This window comes from Hippocampus bargibanti, linkage group LG02 (genome assembly GCF_051943395.1).
Source record: "Hippocampus bargibanti isolate YZ-2025 linkage group LG02, ASM5194339v1, whole genome shotgun sequence".
NCBI lineage: Eukaryota > Metazoa > Chordata > Actinopteri > Syngnathiformes > Syngnathidae > Hippocampus > Hippocampus bargibanti.
In genome coordinates, this window is record NC_142735.1 from 25056244 (window position 1) to 25083794 (window position 27551).

General features: G+C 44.0%; 2 protein-coding genes across 2 annotated transcripts; both read right to left on the reverse strand.

Annotated features, from left to right (window-relative positions):
- Positions 1 to 475: 475 nt before the first annotated feature.
- Positions 476 to 16680, reverse strand: pacs1b (phosphofurin acidic cluster sorting protein 1b). The gene is made up of 24 exons (XM_088990462.1): positions 16429 to 16680; positions 15036 to 15123; positions 13515 to 13604; positions 13290 to 13415; positions 13072 to 13216; positions 11345 to 11436; positions 11148 to 11225; positions 11009 to 11068; positions 10777 to 10937; positions 9767 to 9860; positions 9610 to 9690; positions 7937 to 8058; positions 6082 to 6211; positions 5901 to 6005; positions 5714 to 5820; positions 5470 to 5624; positions 5287 to 5397; positions 4227 to 4329; positions 4111 to 4153; positions 3994 to 4036; positions 2185 to 2323; positions 1858 to 2108; positions 1667 to 1786; positions 476 to 1586 (listed from the first exon to the last, which is right to left on the reverse strand). Exons 1-24 carry the CDS (start codon positions 16554 to 16556, stop codon positions 1468 to 1470), a joined length of 2691 nt encoding a protein of 896 aa, XP_088846588.1. The 5' UTR covers positions 16557 to 16680; the 3' UTR covers positions 476 to 1467.
- A 496-nt stretch (positions 16681 to 17176) lies between these two features.
- On the reverse strand, positions 17177 to 27547 carry sf3b2 (splicing factor 3b, subunit 2). The gene is made up of 22 exons (XM_088990463.1): positions 27527 to 27547; positions 27298 to 27433; positions 26950 to 26996; positions 26829 to 26879; positions 26551 to 26748; positions 26385 to 26481; positions 26220 to 26320; positions 26040 to 26148; positions 25860 to 25954; positions 25587 to 25784; positions 25114 to 25236; positions 24861 to 24941; positions 24559 to 24786; positions 23871 to 24020; positions 23725 to 23814; positions 23540 to 23647; positions 19118 to 19225; positions 18892 to 19037; positions 18706 to 18807; positions 18535 to 18634; positions 18263 to 18451; positions 17177 to 17321 (listed from the first exon to the last, which is right to left on the reverse strand). The coding sequence occupies exons 2-22, from the start codon at positions 27425 to 27427 to the stop codon at positions 17250 to 17252; spliced, it is 2523 nt and encodes an 840-aa protein (XP_088846589.1). The 5' UTR covers positions 27428 to 27433; positions 27527 to 27547; the 3' UTR covers positions 17177 to 17249.
- Positions 27548 to 27551: the final 4 nt, after the last annotated feature.

The following is a 27551-nucleotide window of genomic DNA, read 5'->3' on the forward strand; positions in this document are numbered from 1 at the left end:
GACATCTAGCGACCTGTGGCATTTTTCGGCAATCAACACAAGAATGCATCAGAATTACTCCAGGCGTCCAAGTGAGTGCAAATTACCTTGCTCGGTTTTGTATCGTTTGTTACTAAAAATCCATAAAGATGGTTTACTATGTTTTTATTCTGATGTATAAATTCTTCAGCTGTTGTTTTATCTATAAAACTAAAAAATGCGGGATGAGATTTGATTTATGTTCAATATTATATTTTAAAAAAAGAAATACACATTTCTGCATTTCTGGATTGATATGCCTTCCTTAGAAGCCAATGAAATGATTCAGCATAACATGTTCTTCCAAAAATCAAAATTTAGGATTATGCTTTCGAAAGGGTTAAAAAAACAATTATTAAATAAATACATCATCAGTCAAATAGAATGATTCAGATTTAAAAGTAATTATTTGTTTCCCTATACAGGAGGCCTTCTTCTAACCACAGTTTTTTAGGGATTTCAATGATTCATAACAATATTTGTTGTATACATTTTTATATGATGTAAACAAAATGTACAAACATAGATTGACACCTTTGCCATCTGTGCCAACTTTGTGATTGGACAAAATAAAACAAGCACTTTCCATTCACTTGTGTTTGACAAATGCATCAATGAAAAAGCAGTCCTACAAAACATGAAACAATATCACATATGTACAAGCATCATCATCATTATTATTATGATTATTATTATTATTATTGTTAAGAGGCAAAACGCTGAAGAGACGACGGCTCATGTGCAAAACATCTCTCCACACGTTACTCACAACGTAGATCCATTTACAAGCAAAGCAACAAAACCAAGAAAGGCAGACTTGAGCACAGAGAACACTTTTTTCAGCACCAAGAAAATGCACTAAAAATCCTTTGAGTTACTTGCTTCTTTTGTTTTGCATGAATCTTCCACATGACCTTTCAGAGATCTAGACATCATTGAATGCTTTTTTAAACAGTCACCTAATATATTCCTTCGATAGAACAAAGAATGTTTTTTTTTTGTTCACACAGTACAATATATACTACACACAGCGACATGGTAAACCTGTTCTGTGCAATGGAAGATACATTCTTACACATACGTAGCCACTTTTAATGGACACTGTTCCCCTGCATGGTCACATTTCATCATAAACCTGTTTTCTTTCTTTTAAACATGAACCTCCATTATTTAAAATACTGATCCCATATTCATATCATTAGTCCACAACAAAAAAGTGGGGCACTGCCACGATGTTGTGGAATCTGTAAGCAATTGTAAAACTTTTGGGGGTGTTGTCAACCCACACATGATCGGGGGAACATTGTACCACTTGGAATCTCACAATAAGGGTCCCGGGTTGTGATAAGGGAAAGCATAAAGTATGTGACGGTTCTTCTGGATTGCATAAAGCGCAACGTGTGCGTGTGCAGGAGGGGCAAAGGGGCCCCAATGGACCATTGCTGCCATCTAGGACGGGGGTTTGTTGTAACCGAAAAGTCCGACAGGAAGGTACTTGACGTGAGTCGGCCACTGGGCGGCCAATTGGAAGAACTTGACGTCATTCCACTCGACGCCGTCGACAGACACTGAAGGCCGACAGAAGGAATATGTCGGCATGCAAAATAGTGAATTTGAAAATCCACGATGCACTGCTTGTTATGATTACCTTTTAAGATGGTCTGTTGCTGCTTGGCCGAGCAGATGAGCCGACTGATGCCTTCGATCATCTGACTCTTAGAGTCCACCTCCTTTTCTTTGGGTTTCTTTCCTAGGAAGATGGTGGACACTGGGGAAAATGGACACAACATAAGCAGAATAAAACCAAAGACGCTAGGAGTCTTTTGACTACGCTCACACCTTTCTTGTTCTTTTCCTTGGTCACCACCGTCATGGCCATTGTACTGAATTGAATGCCGTGAGGCTCGCCACCCCCGCCGCTGCCCCCGCCTGGCAACCTGCTGACCTGCAGTGAGCGAAAGGCGCTCTTCAGCGTGTTCTTGCTGGCCGTGTCGCGCCGCTCGCCTTCTCGCCTCTTCTCAGCCAGCGACGCCAGCCAGTAGTCCACCTGCAGGCCGATGGCGTCCACGCCGTGCGACATGCCGGGGCTCCTGTGAGCGAGCGGTCGCTTGTTAGTATGTTTTTGGAGCAGGGGGCATGGACATGGTCTGAGGCTAAGATTCTCACCCCTGCGCTGCAACGCTTCCAATGGATGGGGACGGAGGGGGGGTGGCCGCTTCCTTGATCATCCCTGCGGGGGAGCCGTGGGATGGCGGGGACGAGGAAGGGACGGCCAAACTCACAGCAAAGCCCTCCTCTGCCTCACCTTAAAAACCATAAAAAAAACAAAATCCGAATCAATAAAAACAAAGACATAAAGACATAAATAAACAAATAAATAAATGAAATTAATGAATAAATAAATAAATAAATAAATATACTGGTGGTGGGTAAACAAATAAATGAATAGGTAAATAAAGAAATAATGGCTAGATGAATAAATACATAAACAAATAAATAAACCAGTAAATACATAAATAAATGTACCGGTGGTGGGTAAATAAATGAACAAACAAATAAACAAATAGCTAAATAAATATATAATGGTTAGATGAGCAAACAAACAAATAGATAAATGGATAGACAGATGAATAAATAAACAAATAAATACATTAATAAATAAACCAGTAATTAAATTATTACATACATGAATATATGGGTGGTGTGTGGTGGGTAAATAAATAAACAAGTAAATAAATAGATAAATGGATAAATAAACCAGTAATAAATGAATAAATAGATATATATAAGGGTGGTGGGTAAATAAACAAATGAATAAATAAACAAATAGGTAAAATAAATCATAGTTAGATGAACGATTAACCAAATGAACAAACAAACACAAACAAATAGATAAATGGATAGATAAATAAATAAACACATCAATAAAGAAATAAATTAATAAATAAACCAGTCCATAAATTAATAAATACATTAATATACGGGTGGTGGGCAATGTTCCCTCTAATTTTTCATGTGTCTGAGCAGACGCACAAGCTCCCTGAGCACACTGAGGACCACTGTGAGCAACATCAGATGTGTACGAGTGATGTGTCGTTCGCGAACGAGCCGGTTCTTAGAGCCGGATCTCTGAAGTGAAGGAAAAGAGCCGGTGACTAACAAGGAGCTGGAAATGGGAGTCGACTTTTTTTGTCCTCTATTCCCCGCCCCCAGTCTTTGGTTAAAGCCGCACGTGATTGGTGATATCAGTGGTAGAGGAGGGAGGGGAGAATTACAGACACACGCAGCAGTGAGGAGGAGGCGAAGGGGGAGGTGTTAGGGTAGACTGGTGGACAAATGTTATCACATTATGTTGTTATTATATTTTTTACTGGTTGGTATGATAGCATTATTAATATAGAAACCAAATTAGTGACAGCTGATCATCAGACCAGAGTAACCACAGGGAAAGTGAAAGTTCACGGATGCTCTCTGCGCACATATAAATCTAGCCATATAAATAAAAAATATTTGATATAGTGTATTTTTTACATGAGTAATTCGTTTTTCATATAATTTTACCTGATTTTTGGTAGTTAATTAATTTAAGCAAAAAAAACTGAGGAGCCATTTGGGAGCCAAAAGAGCCAGCTCTCTGAAAAGAGACGGGATTCCCATCACTAATGTTACGCTGTGGCCACACACCAGTTTCACGCCAGTATCGCGTACGTGACCTGTATGGCATTATTGGCTGGACACCTGTCACTCATTGAGTTACATTGCAAAATGTGCGCTGCATAGATGTTCTTGTGCGCTGAGTATGTGCAAGCAGTGCGCGAGAGGAAACATTGGTGGTGGGTAAATAGACAAACAAATAAATAAACAAGTAAATACACAAATAGGTAAATCAATAAATAATGGGTAGATGAATGAACAAATAAATAAATACAATGGGATTATGACATCATTAAATGTGGGCCTTGTATTTTTACTCACCAGACAATAACAGTCCGGACTCGATCACGCCCACCTTGACTACCTGCAAAACAGGAAGTGATGTCAATCAAAGCGCTAAAGCCGGCGTGCCAGATGGCAAAATGAGCAGGCGCTTACACCGATGAACGGAATAAACTTCTGGTAGGATTCTTCCTCTCTCCTGCAAAGAGAGACATCAGCCATGACTGAGCACACAGGAAAGGACGCCTGTGGCGGGCGGAGACGTTACTCACGTCCTATGTTTGCAGGTCAACATGGCCTCGGCGATGGGAAGTTGGTGCGTGAGCGTGGCGCCGTTGATGTATTGAGCGATCCTTCCCGCCACATCCAGTTGATCTGGACGAACATGGGTGGCATAAGTAAGTCTCAAGGCTTTACCTTGAAAGGTTTTCATTGTTTTGGAATTGTCATTCTTGTATTTTGAAATCTAGCTAGTTTTAATACAGATTTTTTTTATTTGTTGGGTTGGTTTTATTTTTTTTCAACCAAATGATTTATTTGTCCCACTGTGAAATAAAAGCAAGAGAGTTGTTCGCTAGCGTCACACTTTGAGCTGAGTCAAATAATTCAAGTCATAAAAGTCATCAAAGCATAGAATCCATTTGACTGCCAGGGCGGCTGTTTTTTTTTATTGGTTGCTGCGAGTTGACGTCGCCTCTTGGCGACACGCAGTGAAAATAATAAGAATATAACAATACATTTCATTTCGAAGTGCCTTTCAAAACTGTCAAGGACACTTTACAGTCATGGGTTTTTTTTTGCGGGTGAGCAGCAGTAGCCATTCCCACCAACATTCACTCGACCCGGAAGCAACACAGCAGCAAAGTTATGAAAGGAAGAGGAAAAGAAAGAAAGAAGTAGAAAAACAAAATACAGGAGCTGCTGGAAAGGCAGCCACTCTTGCGGCGCCATTTTGAAGTTAAAATAGGACGACAACATTTAAGATTACAGTAAAAATCAAACCCAAAGACTTGTGAATTAAATTAATTGCAAAACACATAAATAAAAGATATTTGTACTCTAATTATGTACCAGATTTTCGCTAGTTTTGTCAATCTAAAATGTAATTTCAGTTAGTTTTGTCGAAAGTATTATTCTTTTTAATTATATGTCAAACTAAAATGTTTTGTCCAGTTTTTGGTTATGCCTTTTCTTTTCTACAACAACCACAGTTCAAAGTTTCAGTGCTCAAAATCAAGCTAGGTTATACAATCTTGCTCCGTCACGTGATATTTGCACTCAGTATCTATTAGTATGGATGCCATATTGATGACATCACTGGAATGGCGTTACCTGTAGGAGGAGGCTCGGTACGACTGAAGACGTCTCGCCAAGCGCCATCCAGGAAGAAAGAGCTGTAGCGGTTGTCCAGGGCGCCCAGATGCTTGGCGACAGGATGGGAGCCTGGGCATGGAGAGCAAAGATGTCACAAAACGTGGTAGGCGGAGCTTATCAAACAACAACGTTGCGGCCTACCCAGAGGAACAACCAGAAAGCGCATGTGGTTGAGCCAGTCCGACGTTTTGTTGGCCAACTGCGTCACGAAGAATTGCAAAATTGCAGCCAGGTAACTCTGGCTCCCCACGGCTGCCACCTTGACTGCACGTGGCATGGAAGCATTACAGTTGCAACTGCGTGAATCGACACAAATACAACTCTTAACCCTTTGACTGGATTTCCAAGTCATAGCCAAGAAACGCGGCGGCACACGAGTGCTCACAACTTTTGGATGCGCGTGAGAATGGCGGACAGGACGGCCTGGATCTCCGCTGGGGAGCAGGTGGACACCACCGGCTGCTTGTGCACTTGCAGCTGCTCCAGCACGTACTGTCACACATGCAAGCACACAGTTAAGTGCTAAGTTGGGCCGCAGACGCATCGGTGAACGCGAGCATATTCAGGCCGACCTGCCCCTGCCAGTCTCCGCCATTGACCAGGATGAGGCTTTCCGGCAGGGCCGAGTCAGCCAACAGGATGTGGTTGAGCTGGTCGTACATGGCCTTCCTCAGCACCTACGCGCACAGGTGAACGAACGCTTGCTTTATAGGGCCCAAAACGAGCAAGGTGGTAACAGGCGGCTATGTTTACCGGCGTGCCTTGTCCCAACTCGGGTGACCTTTCGGAGTCCGAGCTGTTGGCGCGCTCACTCGGCACTTTGGACTTGATGTGGGTGCTCCCGCTGCGCTTCTGCCTGGAGGGGGTGTGGCCTCCGTCCAACCTGCATACCGACAGACTGTTTCTGAGTGTTTGTCAACTATAACTGTACATCAACTTTTTGACGGATCCGTCAAACATTGAAATGACGGCAGTAGTGATGAATTCAAAAGAATCATCACTCAAGCTAAATGACCTTAACTCATTCACTGCCAGATGAAGTGCAAATATGTGTCCACTCCAGTGCAAGGGTTTTTGTCATTTTCACTCAAATTGCAGGACCCACAGAATGTTGAGTTTTAGGACTACATAAACATTCAATGAAGCGTAAGAAACCTTAGACTCTCTTCTTTCATCAGAAAAAAGAGTTAATTCGTAAGTTATATGGGTCTGGAGTTATCTGAGCTTGAAGTGGGGGCGGCTGTACAAAAGGTGATTGCTGCCATCTCGTGAGAGAGAAAAACATTCCGACCGAAGCTTCAAACGCAATCCCCCGCCCCAGCAATTAAAAACAAAACCAGAATAAATGGCAGTGAATGAGTTAATCACACCGTAACGTTTTCTTTACTATGGTCAGTGTTGTTTTGTGTTTGGGAGCCTTTTACTGAGTATCTTCTTCTTTATTAAGTTCATCGAGTTGCTTGTTCTGAAGCCACAAAGGGACACAAGCCACTGTTTTCTTGTGCCGGTCCCAAGCCCGGATAAATACAGAGGGTTGTGTCAGGAAGGGCATCCGACGGAAAAGCTTGGCCAAAACAAACATGCGAATCAAACCTTTGAAGATGGAGAACACTGATTCGCCGTGGCGTCCCCTTGATGGGAAAAGCCCAAAGGAAAAGAAGAAATGTTGCCTTGAAAAATCAAGTTACCTTACTAATTACCTTTAAAAATTAACATTACTGATAACTATTTAAAAAGTAGCTAATTCACCAGTTGACGACAACCCCCACTTAAAAATTAATTTGACAACCAGTTATTATCTCAACAGCATATTTTTAATCGTGATGTGTAAGAATAAAATTTCGTTTTAAATTAAAAATAAAAATTGGTGTCCAAGCGAGGATAGCAGCTTGGAAAATGGATGAATGGATACTTTTTTTTACTTCACATTAATTATTTTTATTTTCTAAAAAATGAGCTTTGACGGATTCCACTTCCAGTAAAAAAAAAGTACAGTAAAGTCTCGTTATATCGATATTCAAGGGAGTCCGAAAAAATATCGATATAACCGGGACTATCGATATATCCGACCCTGTTTGCATGTAATTTTCTCCGTGCGTGCATAGAAATAGTATCAATATAACCGGGACTATCGATATATCCGATATCGATATAACGAGACTTTACTGTATTTCAAAATTTCACTTAACAGGTTTTGCAGACAGCGTGTTTTAGCCTGGTGATTTACTCTTAATAAAGTACTTTTTTATAAATATATTTTTTAAGGGACGTCAACCATCACAAAGCCTTCTGGGACTCTATTTATGTAGTTATTCATCTACTTATTTATGTATGTATGTTTTTTGGGGGGTGGACATCCTGGTAGTGTCAACAGCACAGTGTGGCGTCAAACTTAATATTTTCTTTAGCTGAAACTCAAAATACTGACTGGAATTGCAGTGTGAAAAGACAATTCTTTTTTTCTCCATTATTACTTTATCACTGATCAAACCGAGAGTCAGTTAAAAACACTACAACCAAATAGTGAAAGATTGGGAGATGACAGGAAGTTACTGTGAACTAATTGTCATTACTGACTGCAGTGCAACTATGGCGGCCTTCTAGTTACCGTGGCGATGGCGCCGGTTGGCTTTCACTTTTGCCAGACTTCATGGGCGTACGTGGTTTCTCTGGCACGGACACCGTGATGCAGGGCGGGGCGTCGGAGAGCGGTTCCTGATCTGCAACTTCCTGCGTGCGCACACGTGAAACACAGAGGCTTAAAGGACAACCGACGTCTCCGGACAAGTTGTGTTATGAATATAATATGAATATCAGTTATGAATATGATTTAAAGAGTTCTGAGGAGTAAAGCATAAGTGGTTTGCAATTGATTAAAGAAGTCCTTCCGTATCAATTCGAGCCGTATGCAAGCGACGAAACCGGTGAAGGACACGACATATGAAGCATATATGAAGCACCGTGAACTAGCAATATAGCATCAACTTTGGTGATATGTGGCATATAAGGACATGTATAACAAATAATAAGCTACAAGATGTCAACATCAATGCAGATTGTTTAATGGTGGTGCATACAAAAAGTTGCTTCAACTTTCAAGATGAAAAGTTACAAATTTACGTACGAATGGCCTATACAATGGAGTTCATAATAAGAAAATTGTGGTGAATCGCAATTCACATAAAAGCAAGAATGTAATCACGGGGTCAAGAAAAGCATTCGTGTTTGTTTCAAAGAAAAGACTGACTGACAACTTGTCCGGAGGTGTCGGTTGTCTCTGGACAAGTTGTGTCCATAATTTGTCCATAATTTGTAAAATTGCCTCAAATGACTTCTACTGAGCGTATTTCACAAAGATTCCACCGCATATAGCTATATTTTACGTTTTAAGACTTGCACTGAATATTCAGGAAGTCTTATTTTTGAGTTGGTGACGAGTCCGTACGTGACGTCACTGAAGGAACGCCCCTGACCGAAAAAAAAGACACATTGTAGCAGTCCTTCCATCACGTCAATGTATTTTGCTGTACTTGTTTGGTCTGAAAACCTCGTGTTGCACCAAAAAGACGCCAGAAGAGGGCGACCAAGCTCCATGGAAGGAATTTATCAGCCTGTGGAAACAGGCTGATTAATTCCTCACAGGAGCTTGGACGCCATTTTCTGCCTCTTTTTTGGTGATACATTTCCCCCCAATGTTGCCACAAAATGGCACGGAATAAATTCTTTAATCGATTGCAAACATGTATGCTTTCCTCTTCAGAACTATTTGAATCATATTCATAACTGGATGTGTAACAAGAAAGCATATTCTCCGAATCTGAAGCCATTGTTTTCATTCTGCAGCAATGCAAGACGTCTTGGCGTGACGTCACGACTGGGGGCGGGACTTTCTGAAAATGCCCAATTCGCAGCTCAATTTTTTGCAGATTTTGGACACTTTAAGTAATTTTTATTGGTGTTTTGCATTTGAATAAAAATATCATACTGCGTGTTTTGGGTATTTTAGATGCTATAAAACGTTTTTGTGATGTCAGTAAAAAAAACGTGATGGCGGTTGTCCTTTAAGGCTTGTATAAGTCGCCTGTATATTGGTTTGTGCTGAAAAATAAAAATTTTAATAAAATAAAGATATGTACATGTACAACTGGAGAGAATACTACATAAGTTAGCGAGAGCAAAAATGTTTGTATGTACCGTTGTTTGTAATTCGAATGTTCAAGTAGGGGAGCGTCTGTAACGCGACATGATAAACACACGAAAACCCCAGTAGGAAATACGTACCAGCGTCTCACTCTCCGAAACTGCCTCGTCCAGGGTGCGGCTACGAGATGTTTTCATTTTCTCCGTAGGAGGGTGCTCCCCCTGTTGATGGAACCGCGCTCATCATATGACAGGCAACAAAAAAAGCCCAGTCTGAAGAACCTGCATGCTAACGTACCGGGCTCAGAGTATCCCGGCCCAAACTGCCTTTGCTGTTCAGACTTCCGATTTCTGTCTGGGAGCTCGACTGAGACATTCCCTCGAAAAAGGGCCTGCAAACAAAGAGCATTTAACACTGCGGCTATGTGTACATTACATGTATTTGTATTCTAAACATGTTACTAACACTACCCTCGAAAATAAATGTGCACGTCGAGATGCTTTGTGTTTGAAACAACTTAAGAATCCTTCTGCTAGCTTTGTGCTAACACATAAGTAAAACACCATTGATTGGTCAATCATCGATAGCCATGGTGTTAGAACCCTTTAAATAAATATTTGTATGGCGTATATTACTTTTTATTTCCTCTGTAAACGTACAGCTACCGACTTATTCACTTGCAGAAGTGTTATTTTTCATGTTTCGATGACGGCAGTATGGCCAATGTGGCTGTAACAGAAGGAGCAGCATGACTTGAATTTAATCCGATGAAATTGTTTAATTCTTTAGATTCTATTTCATTCTTATTACGCTATTTTTTTTCAAAAATACATACCAGACAATGCTATTTTCCCCATTTATTTATGTATTTATCCATTTCTCCATTTATTCATTTCTTTATTAATTTATTCATCAATCTATTCATTAATCAATTTCTTTATTTGTGTATTTATTTAGTTATTTATCTGTTTATCTATGTATGTATTTATTTATAAATGTATTTATGTATGTATGTATCCGTTTATTTCTTTATGTATTTATTTGTGTATTTTAATCTGTTTATTTATGTATATATTTATCCATCCGTTTATTCATTTATTCATCTACTTATTTGTATATTTATTTATCTATTTATGTATTTCTTCATTTGTTTATTTATTTAGTTATGTATCTGTTTATTTATGTATGTATTTTTTCTTTCCATTTATTCATTCGTCCATCTATTAACTCATTTATTTATCTATTTATGTATCTAGTCATTTATTTGTTTTTTTTTAACTCTCACAGACCAAAAGAAGAGCTGTTACCTCAGCTTGGGTTTGGGCGTGCTCATGATGCTGTCGGTCTCCTCCACGTCGGGCCCGCTATCGCTCGGGTTGTACATTTCCAGGCTATCGTAGAGCTCATCCAGGTCCTCCTCCACTTCCTGGATCTGCTCCCTAGACACGTGCTCTAGACCGAAGCCCACCTGGATGCAACAGTGAGGGGACATCAGCGAGCCATAGACTATGACGCCCCCTTTCCGGCATCTAGACGTACCTCATCGGTGACTTTGAACCTCTTCAGCAAGGCCACAAACTTCTGCTTGATGTTTGGCTGCTGCAAGCCAAGAAGCAGACGTTGATGAGCAAGATGAGAAGGATCGAAATGATGAACATGTTGATGAACATGAACTCACCCTGGTGATGGCGGCGTTGGATGTCAGCTTCCGCCGTGGCTTCTTCTTCTTTACTTCCTCATCTTCATCATACAGATACTTAAAGAAAACGGGTTTACAAATGTCGATGAAAGCTAAAAGATGCTAAACCAAGCTAATAGACAAAACATGGAAGCGCTTCCCAAAAGATTGAGAATGAAGACAAGTGTGTCGCCTACTTGTCCGTGGATGGGATCGTCGCTGCCCTCCTGCTCAGATGAGTAGCTTTCCTCTTCCTCCTCCGAGTAGTTGTCTATATCCGGAGATCGGTCTGGACAAAAAAAAGATCAACTAGAACAACTGTTGCTAGGGTCGTCTTAAAAAAAATGGTCAAATCCAGCAACTGTCATGATCTGGTTGGCGACCAACGGGGGGCGCTGTCGGCCCCGCCTGCACCTGCACAGGTGCTGGTCGTCCCGATCAGATTGCCGACCAACGGGTAGCGACGTCAGCCCTGCCGGCAGCCTCGCAGGTGCTGGTCGTTATAATCACTGTCACTTAAAAGGACACCCGGCACGACCATCCGGTTGTCGGTTCATTGTTTGCTGCATGTATTGTGTATGTTTGTTTAACCTTGGTGGACTTTTACACTTGGTCTTCTTTTGATACTTTGTATTTTTTCTGTTGAGATGATTTTGATGTTTTACATTTTGTTCCTGCTGACCTTTAATTTAATACAACTTGTCAAACAACCTCCTGCTCACTCCTGCCTGCTTTTTGGGATGCGCACCCGCCATCACCACCTTGCAAACCGTGACAGAATGAATCGGCCAACCATCGGATCCCGCAGGTACATCGGACCCGTCTCATTTCCACCCTGTGCCTGGCAATGCTACGTCCACGTTAGCGCAAGCCTCGTCGAGTTTGAATTGCGTCACTCGACGAGCCGCAACGTCCACGTAAACGTCCGGCCGAGACCTCCTTCCAGGTGGCCGTCCAGGGTGACACTGGGTGACTGGCATTGCACGCCCACGTCCAGCCACGCTGTCGTCGTGCATGACGAATTGAGTCTCATCCACGACGAGCCGTGCAACGTCCGCGTCAACGCCAGTCCGAGACCCCACTCACCGCTGGATCCCGGAGCGGCTCTGGACTGGTCTCGTTCCCCCGGAGCCGGGCAGTTCACGCTCACGTCGGCGTCCGGCCGAGACCTGGTCCCATACGGCCGTACGGGGTGCCATTCTGCGCCTGGCAGTTCGACGTCCACGCAGGGCCATGCGCCGTCGCGTGAACGTGCGAGAGGGATCGCACTGACGCCCACGACGATCCGTGCCGCGTCTTCGTCCACCCCAGGCCGAGTCCCGTTCCCATCAGGCCGCCGCCCGTCATATGCTGGAGAGGCAGCGGTTGCCCTCTCCACCGACCGTTCCCTGGCGAGTGGACCTTTTGGGAGACTGTTGGGACTTCTGGAAGCAGCCCCTTGAAGGGGGGTACTGTCATGATCTGGTTGGCGACCAACGGGGGGCGCTGTCGGCCCCGCCTGCACCTGCACAGGTGCTGGTCGTCCCGATCAGATTGGCGACCAGCGGGTAGCGACGTTAGCCCTGCCGGCAGCCTCGCAGGTGCTGGTCGTTATAATCAATGACACTTAAAAGGACACCTGGCACGATCATCCGGTGCCAATTCATTGTTTGTTTGCTGCTTGGTTGCTGCATGCATCGTGTACGTGTTTGTTTAACCTTGGCGGACTTTTACTTTTGGTCTTCTTTTGCTACTTTGTATTTTTTCCATTCAGATGATTTTGATGTTTTACATTTTGTTCCTGCTGACTTTAATTTAATACAATTTGTCAAACAACCTCCTACTCACTCCTGCCTGCTTTTTGGGATCCGAACCCGCCATCACCACCTTGCAAACCGTGACAGCAACAAATAGTTGGAATTGATAGACACGATGGAGGCTGTACCCGACATCTTGGCCTTGGGTCCCTCGTGGTCGATGGGCTGGCTGGACAGCGAGTAGACGCGCATCTCTGCCACGGGTAGCGAGGCATCCTTCAACTGGCTGTGCAGGCCCAGAACCTGAGCTCCCTCGCTCGGGTGCTGCATCACCTGGGAGAGGAGACACTCTATCACTTTTTTGGGGGGACGTGCATGCAAACTAGCGCCGTCAATATCGACGTACTTCGGCCATGTTGATGAGGCCCAAAGCGAGCGTCTTGTAGCCGAGGATGGTCCTGTTCTTGTAGCGCTTACGGCGCTGCAGCATGATCTGCAGCTTGTTGGCATCCCTCTTCAGGAAGTGAGGATACTACTCAAAAAGCAAGAGTGACTCAGCTAACGGCAAGAAGACAAATAAGAGGACATATGCAGGCAAACACTCACATTCTCTTTAATGTGTGACGTTTACCTGTAGAGAGAAGGTGAGTTGCAGGTCGGTCTCTGTCAGGCCCGCCGACGACAGAACGATCTCGTTGGAGCGGAGGATCCGCTTGGAACCCTGACCACAACAGGTGGGTGAATCAAATTTTCCCTCATACATAAAGTTTTCTCTCAAGGACCATTTTGAATTTGGGGAAACCATGAGGATGTTTATCTCCTCCACATTTTCCATACAGAATGCACAACAAATTATTGAAGAACTAGTTTTCAAATTTGAACCCAAAAATAATGACTCTTATCAGTGTCTGAAACAATGTCTGCCCGGATGCCCGTGGCGTGCAACTTTTACATCGGGCGTGCAACTTTTACGTCGGGCGTACAACTTACAGAACGTCTCCGTCCTGGTGGCCGACAACTTTGCTTTATTCAATAAAGCAAACGTTTGAACGAAGATTTCTAAATCGGTATAATTTATTCGTTTTGAAAATTTCTGACTTTCGGTTCGTCAATTAGCATACTTGGCACGGCAGCCAATCAGAAGGCTGCTTTCGGCTTCCGGACTTTCCCGAGCGTTAGGTCAGCGTGACGTCATTTGTTATGATCACATGATCGGCCGCTAACTTCCGGGAGGCCGATAGCCAAGTGAACACAACAGTTGTCAGTGAGTGCGATCATTGTTTTGTAAGCTTATGCCTTTCATTTTCGGTTTTGATGAATGAAAGTCTTCGCGTTTTAGTACGATGGTTATATCGTGTGTGGTTGTTGGCTGTATGAACCGTTTTGTGAAAGGATCCGGGTTAAAATTTCACTGAATACCGATGGCTGAAGGAAGAAAAGAAACCGGTTCATTTGTCAATTTGCATATTCGGCACAGCAGCCAATCAGATGCCTGCTTCGTGCTTTGGACTTTCCCGAGCGTTATAAGGTTGTGCATTCGCATATCATTTTCCAAAGTAGATGCACAAAACCTCAGCTCCAGAAGAAAGATTCAAAAGAAGCTAACAAAATTTAGGACGCTACAAAACGTAAACGTATATTAGTGTCCTTGAAAGCTTTGAAAGGCGCTTAGAAATTGATGTATCATTTTTATTAAAAGCATCGTGGAAGAGAGTTCACGTGGCTCGTAGCAGACGACGCAACGGATATCAGCAAAGGATATTTACGATACATTAAGCAATGGAGCATTTGTTGTAGGTACATCCTTAATTTAAAAAATCCTTAGTAGTTTGCAACAATGTTTTGTTTGCGATTAGTCATCTTCTTGTGTTTCAAGTTCAGGAAGACAACTTTTCAGAGATGTCTGCCCTGATGTCCGCTAACTTTTTGTCATAAGTTTCAGACACTGCTGTTATTGTGGTTTACATATACCAATTTGACATTTTGATTCATACTTAACAAGCATCGTAGCACTTGTCATGCTTGATTTGCTTTCGCGGGCCTTGACTTTGACACACGTGGTCTAATCTCAATCAATATGTATTGTAATGTAACACAGATGGGGGAAAAAAATGAGGGTTCACGCGCTAACACATAATCGCTGAGCATTCACCTGCAGTTTGACGGCGACAACCACAGAGGTGAGGTCTTTGTCCAGCTCCTTAAGAAGGACCAGCTTCTTCAGCGTCAAGCTGAAGAGTCTAATGCAGCACACAGCAAAAGTCAGCCGATCATAGACGTTACAGTGACCCCACCCCCTGCCTCCACCACGACGTACAGTACAGAAAATATACATAGAATCGTAATGGATTAATCAGGGGTAACCAAAATAATGCCCGCAGGCAACAGGAAGACCCCGAAGAACCACATGAGTAGCACACAGGGTGTTATTTTGTGTTTGTTAGTCAGGGGGACAGCATTGAAATGAATGGCAGATTTTTTTTTTTCTCAGCAAAACCAAAACAGACACATATGGCGAAGATTCTCTAAAACTTCCACCAGTGACCGGGCTAAACTTCACAATGAATCACGTTGACCCAATACTTTTTTGACACCAATGTGCTAATTCTCAAAAACAAGGTGTAGTGCTTCTTTAATATTCATTTCCCCCCAGTGAAATTAAGAAATGCTTAATTACAAGAGAAACAATGTTTACAAGCTTTAAAATCTATTTCATTTGTTTTACACTGGAGGCATTAAGAAAGAAAATCGGCCTGCCAATTGCAGTTGAAAATTAACCCCACTAAGAGCTTTTAGAAGCCACCTCTACATTTTGTATGCGTGGAGGACATTTTGGAAATAGCGAACCACAAATATACAGGAGACCGCTGTATTGCTGATGTCATCTCAGTCTTCTGACATTTTTACGACGCTTAGAATATCTTGAGGTTTTTTTACCTTTCACCCCCCACCCCCATCCCCTTTCAAATTGCTGCTGTGGACTGCAAATTTCCTCATTGTGAAACAATTAAAGGTTTTCTGATTCGGATGTTCTTTTGATATTCCAATTGACACATCATAAAACCATCTTGAGGTCAGAGGCCACTCAGGCCAATGAGAGCTCCCGATTTTATGCCAGGGGGGCGACCAATCGCACAACATGATTTCAACATCACTTCCTGGAAAAGTATCACGAGTGTCTGGATAAACAGGAAGTGGTTGGGGGTATTGCGACAACAACAAAAGCAAGACCACACTTTGAAAACAACAGACTGAAGACAGCCATTTTGGACGCCTAGGTTTTAAAGTGTTGGGTTGCCATAGCAACAGGCTGCAACCTGCAGTTAACACGACCGTGTGTTGTATACGCGCCAGGATGAAATTAGTCGTTACCATATGATGTCATTCATGGATGAGAATACAATGCACGAAACGTCAGAGCTGAGTGATGTTTGTGGTCAGCTGACGCACACGAAGGGATATGGCAGGTAAACAAAAGGTGAACCCCCATGACCACAACGCCACCGTCTTGCTCGATGAGCTCAGCCCGCTTCCCCTCCTCGTACCTGGGCACGCAGCTGGGCGAAGAACGGTCCACTTCCCAGGTCGCGAATAAGTTCATGTGAACCGGTCGGTTCGATGATATGCTGACGGGCTTGGAGGGCTGAGGCAGCCCCCCTAAGCCTCGCTCCATGCTGGCGCTTGAGGGAGGCTCTCTCGCCGTACACTCCGCTTCCTCCTCCGCGTTTTGCCTTTCCGCACTATGCGAAGGCGACGTGTGCGCGCGCTAATGGCCGCCAGGTAGCGAGCACGTCGTCAAGTACGCAGGAAGCGGAAACTACCGGGCGCGCGCCTCTGCGAGGCGTACGTGGTAAACGTGCGCGCCACCGTCGCCGACGTAACTCCATTCTTTGAAGAAAAACGCGTTTTAGAAATCCTTATTCGGCGTTTCTTTTGGGCACGAATAGAAACCGATACACAATGAAACCATTAGCGACCACGATATTAAAAAACAACAACGAAATGCTATTTTTTTTTTTAAACTCGCTTGTTCCTGTCATGCTGAGGGCGTGACCATCCAAAAGGAATTTCAAACACTCAACATTATGAAGGTGATTAAGAGACGCTTAAAGGAGGTTAACAGATAATCCCTACAGGGTCACGTCTCATTCTAAATTGTGTCAGGTGATGCCAAATCCATTAAGTGTACACTTGTTCGCAGGCAGGCGGCCAGAGTTGAGGAAACATCAGTGTTTGTGTGCGTGTGAGTATTTTATCCCAATTATGTGTGAAAAACCATCAGGAAAAACAGCATTGGTTTGATGCGATTTATTTACAAAAAACATCGTTCTCACAATGTACAAAAAAGTGAAATAAAATGTCATGTTTAGAACTTGAACTCTTTGTATTTCTTGGCACCCCCTCGCGTGTCCTGCGGTTGAGCCTTCCTCTTCTTTTGCTGGGGGTTGAAGGGTATTGTGAGGCATCACTTCAGCAGCATCATTATTAACTCATTCACATCGATGAGAAGGTTTCTTCAGCCGTCATCTGTACAAAAGTGAAGGTTTCGGACGTTTCGCCTCCTATCCAAGAGGCTTCGTCAGCGAACTAAAGTCTGACTGGTCGTATCGGCCCCATTTATATATCCCTAATGTCCAGACATGGTGGCGCCGGACACAGCTATGATAGGTCCCTACTCTCTCATGTCTGGACATTAGGAATATATAAATGGGGCCGATACGACCAGTCAGACTTTAGTTCGCTGACGAAGCCTCTTGGATAGGAGGCGAAACGTCCGAAACCTTCACTTTTGTACAGATGACGGCTGAAGAAACCTTCTCATCGATGGACCACTCCTGTACGACTGAGAGCTTACACAGACGTAACTCATTCACATTAGATGATGTGCTAATAATAATAAATAATAATAATAATACATTTTATTTTAAGCACCTTTCAAAGCTCTCAAGGACACTTTACAGTCGTTTACAGTAAATATGTGTCCACTCCATGCCAGGGCTTTTGTCATTTTCCTTCAAATTGCAGGACCCATAGAATATTGACTTTTAGGAGACATAAACATTCAATTCGGCATAAGAAACCTTATACTCTATTCTTTCATCAGATGAAAAGACTTAATTTCTAAGTTATATGGGTCTGTAGTTATCTGAGTTTGAAGTGGAGGCGGCTGTACAAAAGGTAAATGCTGCCGCCTCGCGGGAGGGAAAAACATTGCCACATGACTGGAGCTTGATCCGCACCCCCCGCAAGAAAAAAAAAAACTCAAACAAATTCAGGAATGGCGCTCTACGTCATGCTTTTCAATTCCCGAATAAATTCAGGAATGGCAGATAATGAGTTAAAAGAAAAGTCACAAGATATTATGGGGGAATTGTGTACCTTCTGTTTGGCAGCGTGCTCGGCCACCATATCACTGAAGTCCTCCTTTTCCACCTGCGCCTGCTGCTCGCGCACATGTTCCTCGTACTTCTGAGTCATGGCCATCGGGTCCAGCTCCAACTCGTCGGGCGCCAGCGCCACCTCCACGCCGTGAGTATCACCAATGCCGGCCTTGCGCCCTGCCATGGCCTGAGGGTCACAAAAGGCACACGTAAGACCTCCGGAGACAAAGTGAGTACACATGTATGATGCATATGCGCTCGATGGCTCACCGCTGACATGTCGTAGATGTGCGTGGAGGCCATCATGGCGGCGCCCACCGGGCCCGTTCGTCTCTCTGGAAGGACGGTGAACAGCTGCGGCGTCTCGTTCCTGCCAGGAGAATTGGTTCAATTAAGAAAAGAGAGCGAGAGATGGGGACACCTGATGGAAATGTCCCTCACCCGTCCATTGCCTCTTCTATCTTTTTCTTTCTCAGCTCAATGAGTTCAGGGGTCTCCATGCCGGCGGGGACGGACGAGAAGCCACCTGGTGTGATCAGCCCACTGGGAAAAAAAAGAATAATTGATTTCATGTTTGATATTTTTGTTCCAGTGAGATTCTTATGTAAATACAATTCCGTTCCCAACCTGTCCGCTGGTGTGAAGAATCCGGTCTCATCCGGTTTCTCCTCATCGCTCTCCTCTTCCTCCTCCTCTTCCTCAGAAGACTCCTCATCAGAAGGCTCCAGCTCTCCCCATGGCGTTCGGTCTACTTCTTCCTCCTCCGCTTTGGCCTTCCCGCAATCAGTCAGCACATTTGAGCGTACGATTCACAGGAGACCTCCTTTACGCGTCGGATCCGGTGCAAACTCACCTGGAAGTCACCGGCGTTGGTCCCAAATACGTCGCCGTAAAGCGGCTTGCCCATCTCGTCCACAGGGGGCTTTCCCCAGCCGCCGGCATGGTAACCGAACGTGCAGTTCTGAAGAAAAGGACGAGGAGGTTAAATATCTTTATGTCGCTTTAATTTGGACACCTACATTTTACTTTATATACTGTTTGTCGCTCACTACTTTTGTTAAAATCCTTTTTTTCTCTCCAAACCCACAGATGACAACATAATGTAAGAAGCTAAAATTAAAGCGAGGCAAAGTAAACTGCAGTTCAATTTATGATTAACTTGAGATCTTGTGGCATAAGACAGGAAAAAAACGGGGACAGCAGTGACACGGAGGACATGAACCAGGGAAAATAACAACGATCATCAAACAGACTTGAAGAAGCAAACCATTCCCTGCCGTTCATATTCTCCAGAAGTGTTTAATGTTGTCAGCTACAACAATGAAATGTGTCTTTGTGCAGCTTGAAAAAAAACAATGGAACTCGAGCTTCTGGCTTTGAAACATTATTGTCTAATCTAAAAAAAAACCACAAAGCTGATTTTCCCTCCTCGGTTGTCAAAATTAGCTATAGGAACGCATTTGAAGACAAAACGTGAGTTTTTGTTACACCCTCCAAGTATCAGAATGAGAAAGCCTTTAGTAGTCCCATAATTGGAAAATTTGCTGTTTACAGCAGCAAAATTGGAAGGGGCGGCGGGGGGTCCAAAAAGAAAAAAACTATTATAACTACAGTTGCATATACAGTGTTTGAAATAACGTCTGCCCGCAGGCCTGGGGCGTACAACTTTCAAAACGTCTCGGCCCGTGTGGCCGACAACTTTTTCAAGAAGAAGAAAAAAAAAAAAAAAAAAAAAAAAAAAAAAAAAAAAAGATTTCAAACGTTTATTTTATTCAATAAAGCAAAAGCTACAAGCAAACCGCAACAAGCCACGTGGACTCCTCTTTCCAAGCGCTTTTCTAATTGCCAAACGAACGTTCATTTGGCAATTTGCATACTCGGCACGGCAGCCAATCAGAAGCCTGTTTTGTGCTTCGGACTATGACTGTAAAGTGTACTTGAGAGTTTTGAAAGCCGCTTAGAAAGAGGATTCCACTGGGCTTATAGCGGTTTGCTCTTAGCTTTTGCTTTATTGAATAAAATAAAAGTTAGATTTTTTTTTTTTTGGGGGGGGGTTCTTGAAGAAGTCGTCCGGCACCCGGGCCGAGACGTTTTGAAAGTTGTACGCCCCGGGACACCAGGCAGACACTATTTCAAACACTGATAAAAGCATATATGATATATTTAACTGTATAAACACGATAAAGGGTGGCTATGAGCACTGTGAAGATATCAACATTTATATTGTAGGAATCTGACAGCAATGTCTTATTTGTACCATTACTTTCAGTGTATGTTGACAAGAAACCAAAGGCTGAAGTGAGGACAAAATGGTGGAAGTTGAAGAGTGTTGCATGACAATTAGGAAGGAGGTAAGACAGGCACTGGGTGGGCAAGAGGTCCTTCCAGATGAGTGGCAAACTACAGCGAACATAATCAGAGAGACAGGTCGGAAAGTACTTGGTGTATCGAGTGGAAGAAACGTAGATAAGGAGACTTGGCGGTGGAATGGGGAGGTGCAGGAGTGTATACAGAGAAAGAGGTTAGCAAAGAAGAAGTGGGACAGTGAGAGGACGGACAAGAGTAGACAGCGCACGGTTAAAGTAAAGGTGGCAAAGGCCAAACAAGAGGCATATGATGACTTGTATGCTCAGCTGGACAGCAAGGAAGGTGAGACTGATCTTTACAGGCTGGCGAGACAGAGAGACAAAGATGGTAAGGACCTGCAGCAGGTTCGGGTAATTAAGGATAAAGATGGCAATGTATTAACAGGTGCCAGTAGTGTGTTGGCAAGATGGAAAGAGTACTTTGAAGAATTGATGAATGAGGAAAATGAGAAGGAACAAAGAGTAGAAGATGTGACTGTTGTGGACCAAGACGTAGCAAGCCTTAGCAAGGATGAAGTGAGGAGGGCGCTGAAGAGGATGAAGGGGGCAAAGGCACTTGGGCCTGATGGTTTACCAATCGAGGTATGGAAGTGTCTTGGAGAGGTGGCGGTGGTGTTCCTGACTGGGTTATTCAACAAGATCTTCGATGGTGAACAGATGCTTGAAGAATGGAGACGAACTGTACTCGTGCCCATTTTTTAGAACAAAGGAGATGTGCAGTGTTGTACTAACTACAGAGGAATACAGTTGATTAGCCATACAATGAAACTCTGGGAAAGAGTAGTTGAAGCAAGACTAAGAGAAGAAGTGAACATTTGTGAGCAGCAGTATGGCTTCATGCCAAAAAAAAAAAAAAAGAGTACGACAGATGCAGTGTTTGCTTTAAGAATGCTGATAGAGAAGTACAGAGAAGGTCAGAAGGAATTGCATTGTGTCTTTGTAGATCTGGAGAAAGCGTATGATAGGGTGCCCAGAGAAGAGCTGTGGCATTGCATGAGGAAGTCTGGAGTGACGGAAAAGTATGTCAGAGCGGTGCAAGACATGTATCATGACTGTAAGACAGTTGTGAGGGATGCTGTCGGTATGACGGGGGAATTCAAGGTGGAGGTGGGACTCCACCAGGGGTCAGCTCTGAGCCCCTTCTTGTTTGCTATGGTGATGGACAGGCTGACAGACGATGTTAGACAAGAATCTCCTTGGACCATGATGTTTGCAGATGACATTGTGATCTGTAGCGAGAACAGGGAACAGGTGGTGGAGAAACTAGAGATGTGGAGATATGCCCTGGAAAGGAGAGGAATGAAGATCAGTCGCAGCAAGACGGAATATATGTGTGTGAATGCAGGAGTGATGCTACAGGGGGAAGAGATAAAGAAGGTGGAGGATTTTAAGTACTTGGGGTCAACTGTCCAGAGCAATGGAGAGTGTGGAAAAGAGGTGAAGAAGCGTGTTCAGGCAGGCTGGAGGGGCTGGAGAAAAATGTCAGGTGTGATAGAAGGGTTTCAGCTAGGATGAAAGGAAAAGCGTATAAAACAGTGGTGAGACCAGCCATGATGTTTGGACTGGAGACAGTGCCACTGAAGAAAAGACAAGAAGCAGAGCTGGAGGTAGCAGAGCTGAAGATGTTGAGGTTTTCTTTGGGAGTGACCAGGTTGGATAGGATCAGGAATGAGTACATTAGAGGGACAACTCATATTAGAGGCTTTGGAGAGAAAGTCAGAGAGGCCAGACTGAGATGGTTTGGACATGTCCAGAGGAGAGAGAGTGACTATATCGCAGAAGGATGCTGAGCCTTGAACTGCCAGGCAGGAGACCGAGAGGAAGACCGAAGAGGAGGTTTATGGATGTGGTCAAAGAGGACATGAAGGTAGCTGGTGTGAGAGAAGAGGATGCACAAAACTGGGTTAGATGGAGGACATTGATTCGCTGTGGCGACCCCTGAAGGGAAAAGCCGAAAGGAAACGAAGAAAATGATTGTTATCATTATTATTTAAGATTTGAAAGTGCTTTTCATCATACTCAAAGACACTTTACAAGAGCTTAAAATGCAAAATAAAATACACCTAAAGACAAGCATACATAGTTGACATCATAACACATATAAATGAACAAAAAGAAGCATTGGTAAAAGAGATTAAAATGTGTTAAAAGCATTGTGGAACAGGTGAGTTTTAAGCGCTGATTTGAAAGATTGGTCCCCCTAGGTTCTGCGTCTGGCCACAGGGATGTCAAGGTAAAGGAAAAGAAGAAGAAGACTTTGAGTGTATGTTAAGTTTGACAGTAAACTAGGAGTGGCGACGGTAAAAGGCTTGGAGCCTATCTGCCCAACCTCGTGTTCAGAACTGTGTGACGCGTGAAATCAGGTGATTATCACCTCCCATCTTGAAAAACTCGCAAGTCGGGTCAGTCGTATCTTAACTCATTCGCTGCCATTCCCGAATGTATTCAGGAATTGGAAAGCATGACATGGTACGCTATTCCTGAATTTGTTCGGATTCTGTTTTTTCTCGTGGGGGGGGCTGATAAAGCGCTGGTCAGAACTCTGGCACGAGGGGGCAGCATTTGCCTTTTGTCCATTTTTTTTATTAAAGCGCGATATAAATCAATATGTATGTATTGTATTTTGTACATCCGCCCCCGTTTCAAGCGCAGATAACTCCAAACCCATAAAACTTGGGAATTGACTCTTCTTTTTTGATGAAAGAAGAGAGTCTGAGGTTTGTTACGCTGCATTGAATGTTTATGTCGTCCTAAAACTCAATATTTTGTGGGTCCTGCAATTTGAATGAAAATGACAAAAACCCTGGCACTGGAGTGAACAGTTTTGCACATCGTCTGGCAGTGAATGAGTTAAAACAGAGTGCAAATAGTTCCCCCTCCACCCCCAATCTGGTAATACTGGTCGATACCTCCGGAATGGGTGAGTTGAGTCCAGGGATCTTGAGGTTGGGGTATGATGGCGGGGGGCCATACCTCTGCATGGCAATCAGCCAGGGGGGAGGAACCTTGTGGGAGTTCTAGAATAGGGGAAAAAACAAATGTCAATGACAGGTTCTCATCATGACCAAAATGATCCCACGGGGAAGAGACTTACGGGGCCGACTGGCATTCCCAGCGCGATGCGCAGCTCCTCGGAAAGGTCGCCCGGCTTCTTCTCCTTCAGGCGGGTCTCAAACTCTTTGCCCTATGAGTACAGAGTCAGCCACGTTGACAGGGAGCATGCAGCGCAGGTGTCAGTACCTCGTAGTAAAGGTCCCCGTGGATGGTCAGCTTGGGTTTGATCTGCCACTTGAAGAAGGCGTCATGAAGTTTTTGATAGTCAATGTCAATCTTTCCCATCTTGGGACGCACTTTCTCCCTCATTTTGGTTTTCATGGTTTTTGCGTCCTCCTGCAAGACACGGGAAACGTCTGTGTATCATTCATTCGGTTTGAATTGGCAGAAGAAATAATATTACATGTCATTTCAGAAAACAAGTTAAATATTAGATTTTGTGAAAACTTTTAGAGAATTGATTTCAACTTTAATCGAAACAATACATAACTTTCATTTCTGTTTTACTCATTGAAATCAGTTTTACTCATTTTGGAATACAAAACATTTTATTTTGAAAAATTACGGGATTGTCTGCTGACAATATGTCATTCCTGAAACCCAGGAGCTGCATCATATGCAGAAACGGTGAGTTGGACTTTTTTCATACACTTTGCTGCGTATCTTAATTTGAAGGTACATTTCAATGTTACCACAGTGAATGGAGTATGTGTGTTGAGGCCAGATAGGTTTTCATGCCGGTCATATCATTATTTTGTTGCATTTATCCGTCACACCTTAAATGCCGGTCCCTGAAAATATTGTCTGACATTAAAACGGTCAGTGGGGGAAAATGCCGCTGGCATAAGACATAACCGAATGACACCCAAGCTACCTTCTCTTGCAGGGCCTCCCTCATTTCCTGGATGCCAGTCCTCCTGATGAACTCCGGGAGCTGGAACGGTGGCTTCTCAATTCCCCTCTTGCCTTGAAGGTACTTGCGCTTGAAGCACCAATGGCGGGGAACCGGCACTGTGTTCCGGGTGGCCTTCAGGTGCACCAACAGCTTGGGCTCGTGCGCTGTCACGTCGTGCATCTCCACAACATCTGGGCGAGCTACCAGCTGAGGGGTCAAAACACAAGTTGTAGTCAGCGACACGCGCCTGGATGAAGGTAAGACAGCTTATAAATGCTTACCTGCTTGAGCTCAGCCACGGTGAGACGATTCATCCTCCTCAACTTCTTCTTGGACAGCTTGGGAACGTCGGGGCGGACTTCCTGTGAAGTTTGGGGCAAAAAATAAAATAAATAAAATACAAATAATAATTCTTGGTTATATATCTGAACATTTCGGATACGATGCTGTGTATCAGGAGTGATTCTGAACACAACCAATCGTCAATGTTGGAACGAAGCCAATGCGCAGACATGAAAAGGACAACAGCCCAACCTCATCACTGTCGTCGCTGTCTTTCCTCTCTAGCTCGAAGCCTTTCTTCCTCAGAAAGCCGATTTCCTGCTTTTCCGTCTTTTCTGGCTCTTTTTCCTTCTCCTTCTTCAGATCATCAGTGAGCTGTAACTCAAAAGGATTGTTGATTATGTTCAGTTGATGAGAGTGCGACCAGTTAATCGGTAGCTGATTTCATTGGTCGATGTGAAAGCTTTTCAGTGTCATCAATGTGTAGCAAACAGAATGGCATCTAGGAGAAAGTTTAGAGAAGTTTCTGCATATGTGTACCAGACAGTCTTTTCTTGACAAAGAAACACTTTTATTTTGATGACACAATTTAGTCAATGATTGCACATTTTTATATCATCTGATTAATCGGTCATTTTTTCCCCGCCACATTCAGGCATTGGCATCATATTAATAAAATATTGGTCAAACACTTCATTGGACGCCAGACAATCACATGGACTCACCTTGAAGGCGTCAAAGATGCGCTTGAAGATGATGTAGCTGGAGTCGTATATGTCCGGCTCCTCTGTGATATACTCAATCTCCACTTCTGGGTCGTCGTCTTTTTCATTGCCTTCCTCTTTGACCACGCACTGCTCCTTCATTTCCTGAGTATGTTTGCTCTTGCCCTTCTTCTTGCGGTTCCTGCGACGGCGGTTCTTCTAAAGGGGAACAACTCAAATTGCAGCTCAGCCAAGCAAAGAGACTGAACTCTTGAAAGGAAAAAAAAGACTCACATCCTTTTTGGACATGCGGGCGTCCTGGTCTCCCGCCTCTAGCCCTTCCAGTGTAGAGTTGCCCTCACCAACGTGCGCGTCGTTTTCTGCTGATTCTGCATGTGGAAAACACGGGACTATTTTCAACATAAACCCAGGAAAATAAAATTCCGTATTGTTAAGCATCTATAGTATCTCGACCTGCAGGGTCCACGTGGTGCTCCTGTCGGATCTCCTTCAGTTGCAGGATCTTCTCCAGCGCTTGAGGGATCTTGGGCCCCCCAATAATGATCTCGTCCCCCTGCCATGGCTTGAATGAAACATCACACATCACTTTGTGTAACATGATGTTCCTTCGTTTCTTACTATCAGGCTGCTCACCTCCCTGTTGTCCTCCCCTGGAGGTGGCGGCGGCAATCTATGTCGCTGGGCAGCCAGCATGGCGATGCCAGGCGGCAGCGCCCCGTGAGGATCCAAAGCAACTGAAGGACAGACAGACCATAAGGAAACGAAAATATTCCAAGGTGAACGAGCTCACCTACATACTTTGGACTGCAGTGACAGGAGCCATTGCCCTGCCCACTGGACCGTGCTGCATATTGACCATGTCATGGTGACGTTCCTGTTCCAACAGCATGGCGGCCTAAGTTTTGAAAAGTTATATGGCTTCACGTCGACTCTTAAATCACATGATTGCATCTTCTCCTCTTACCCTGTTTTGGTGATCCAGAAGGTCATGGTCGTCATGCTCCTCCTGCATCATCATGGCCGCTCGGCGCTGAGCCATCTGGAGGTGGTCATCCTGCGACAAGCCTGGAGGCTGCATGCCAGGGCCTTCCATGGGCATATGCATGCCGGGGGGCATCATGCTCATCGAAGTGTGCAGCATTCCCCCCATCCCTGGAGGCATCTGGTGCGTAGGTCACATAACAGTGAATAAACAAGGCAAGACTTTGATGGAAACATTGAGAATTAAGGCAAAAGGTGTACCTGAGAGCCCATTCCGTTGTCATCATGAGCATTTCCTAACAGGACGCCCGTCTGCACAGAGAAGAGCGTACAAAAACATGAGCACACAAATACCATCGTACAGATCCCTCTTTGAGTTTACCTGGATCATGTAATTTTTCAATCTGTCCATCAACTCTTCTCTTGGACCTATGCGGCAAAAAGAGAACATCAAATGCAGAAAAACCGAGATTAAATTTGCGAAACGAAAACGCGCTAACTATGCAAATAATAAGTCAATAAGCATTGAACTAAGTCAAGTTCTTACGTTGGTTGTTTTTAGACGCTTAAACATGTTCAACAGGTCGTAAATAAGGACTAAAGCCATCTCGTTTATTAGCCCGTTTATTAAACGGGCTACAGGTTAGCCATAAGCGTTAGCATAGCAACATTCAGCTAAACAAGGCGTCTCTGACGGAATATTTCCGGATTTTCCACGGTCTTTTCTTACCCATTACGGGGGCGCCCACTTCGGCACACTTAGTCTGGAGCTCCCGGTGAGTCCAAGAATTCAAGCCTGCGATAGCAAGTCCCAAATCGGATTGGTGCGCATCGGCTCCTGATGGCGCGTCGGAGGCCATGTTGAACTTTCAGCGGATGCAACAATGGCGGCGCGTGTCAGGGGGAAAAAGCTTCAATGCGACGCAATGCGTGACGGGTATACAAAAAAAAGCACTTACCTCTGGGAAATGGAGTCCCACATCA

Bases quoted from the DNA above. Each gene is read 5' to 3' on its own strand.
- pacs1b (XM_088990462.1), bottom strand. From the start codon at position 16,556: ATGGAGCGAGGCTTAGGGGGGCTGCCTCAGCCCTCCAAGCCCGTCAGC. The intron at 11,069-11,147 runs GTGAGTTCATGT...CTTGGCTTGCAG, and splicing joins CCAACGCCGCCATCACCAGG to CAGCCAAACATCAAGCAGAA. The intron at 6,212-7,936 runs GTAACTAGAAGG...GTCGGTATGCAG, and splicing joins CAACCGGCGCCATCGCCACG to GTTGGACGGAGGCCACACCC.
- sf3b2 (XM_088990463.1), bottom strand. From the start codon at position 27,427: ATGGCCTCCGACGCGCCATCAGGAGCCGATGCGCACCAATCCGATTTG. The intron at 18,808-18,891 runs GTTGGGAACGGA...TTTTTTTCCCAG, and splicing joins TTCTTCACACCAGCGGACAG to TGGGCTGATCACACCAGGTG. The intron at 17,322-18,262 runs GTACACAATTCC...TTCAACCCCCAG, and splicing joins AGCACGCTGCCAAACAGAAG to CAAAAGAAGAGGAAGGCTCA.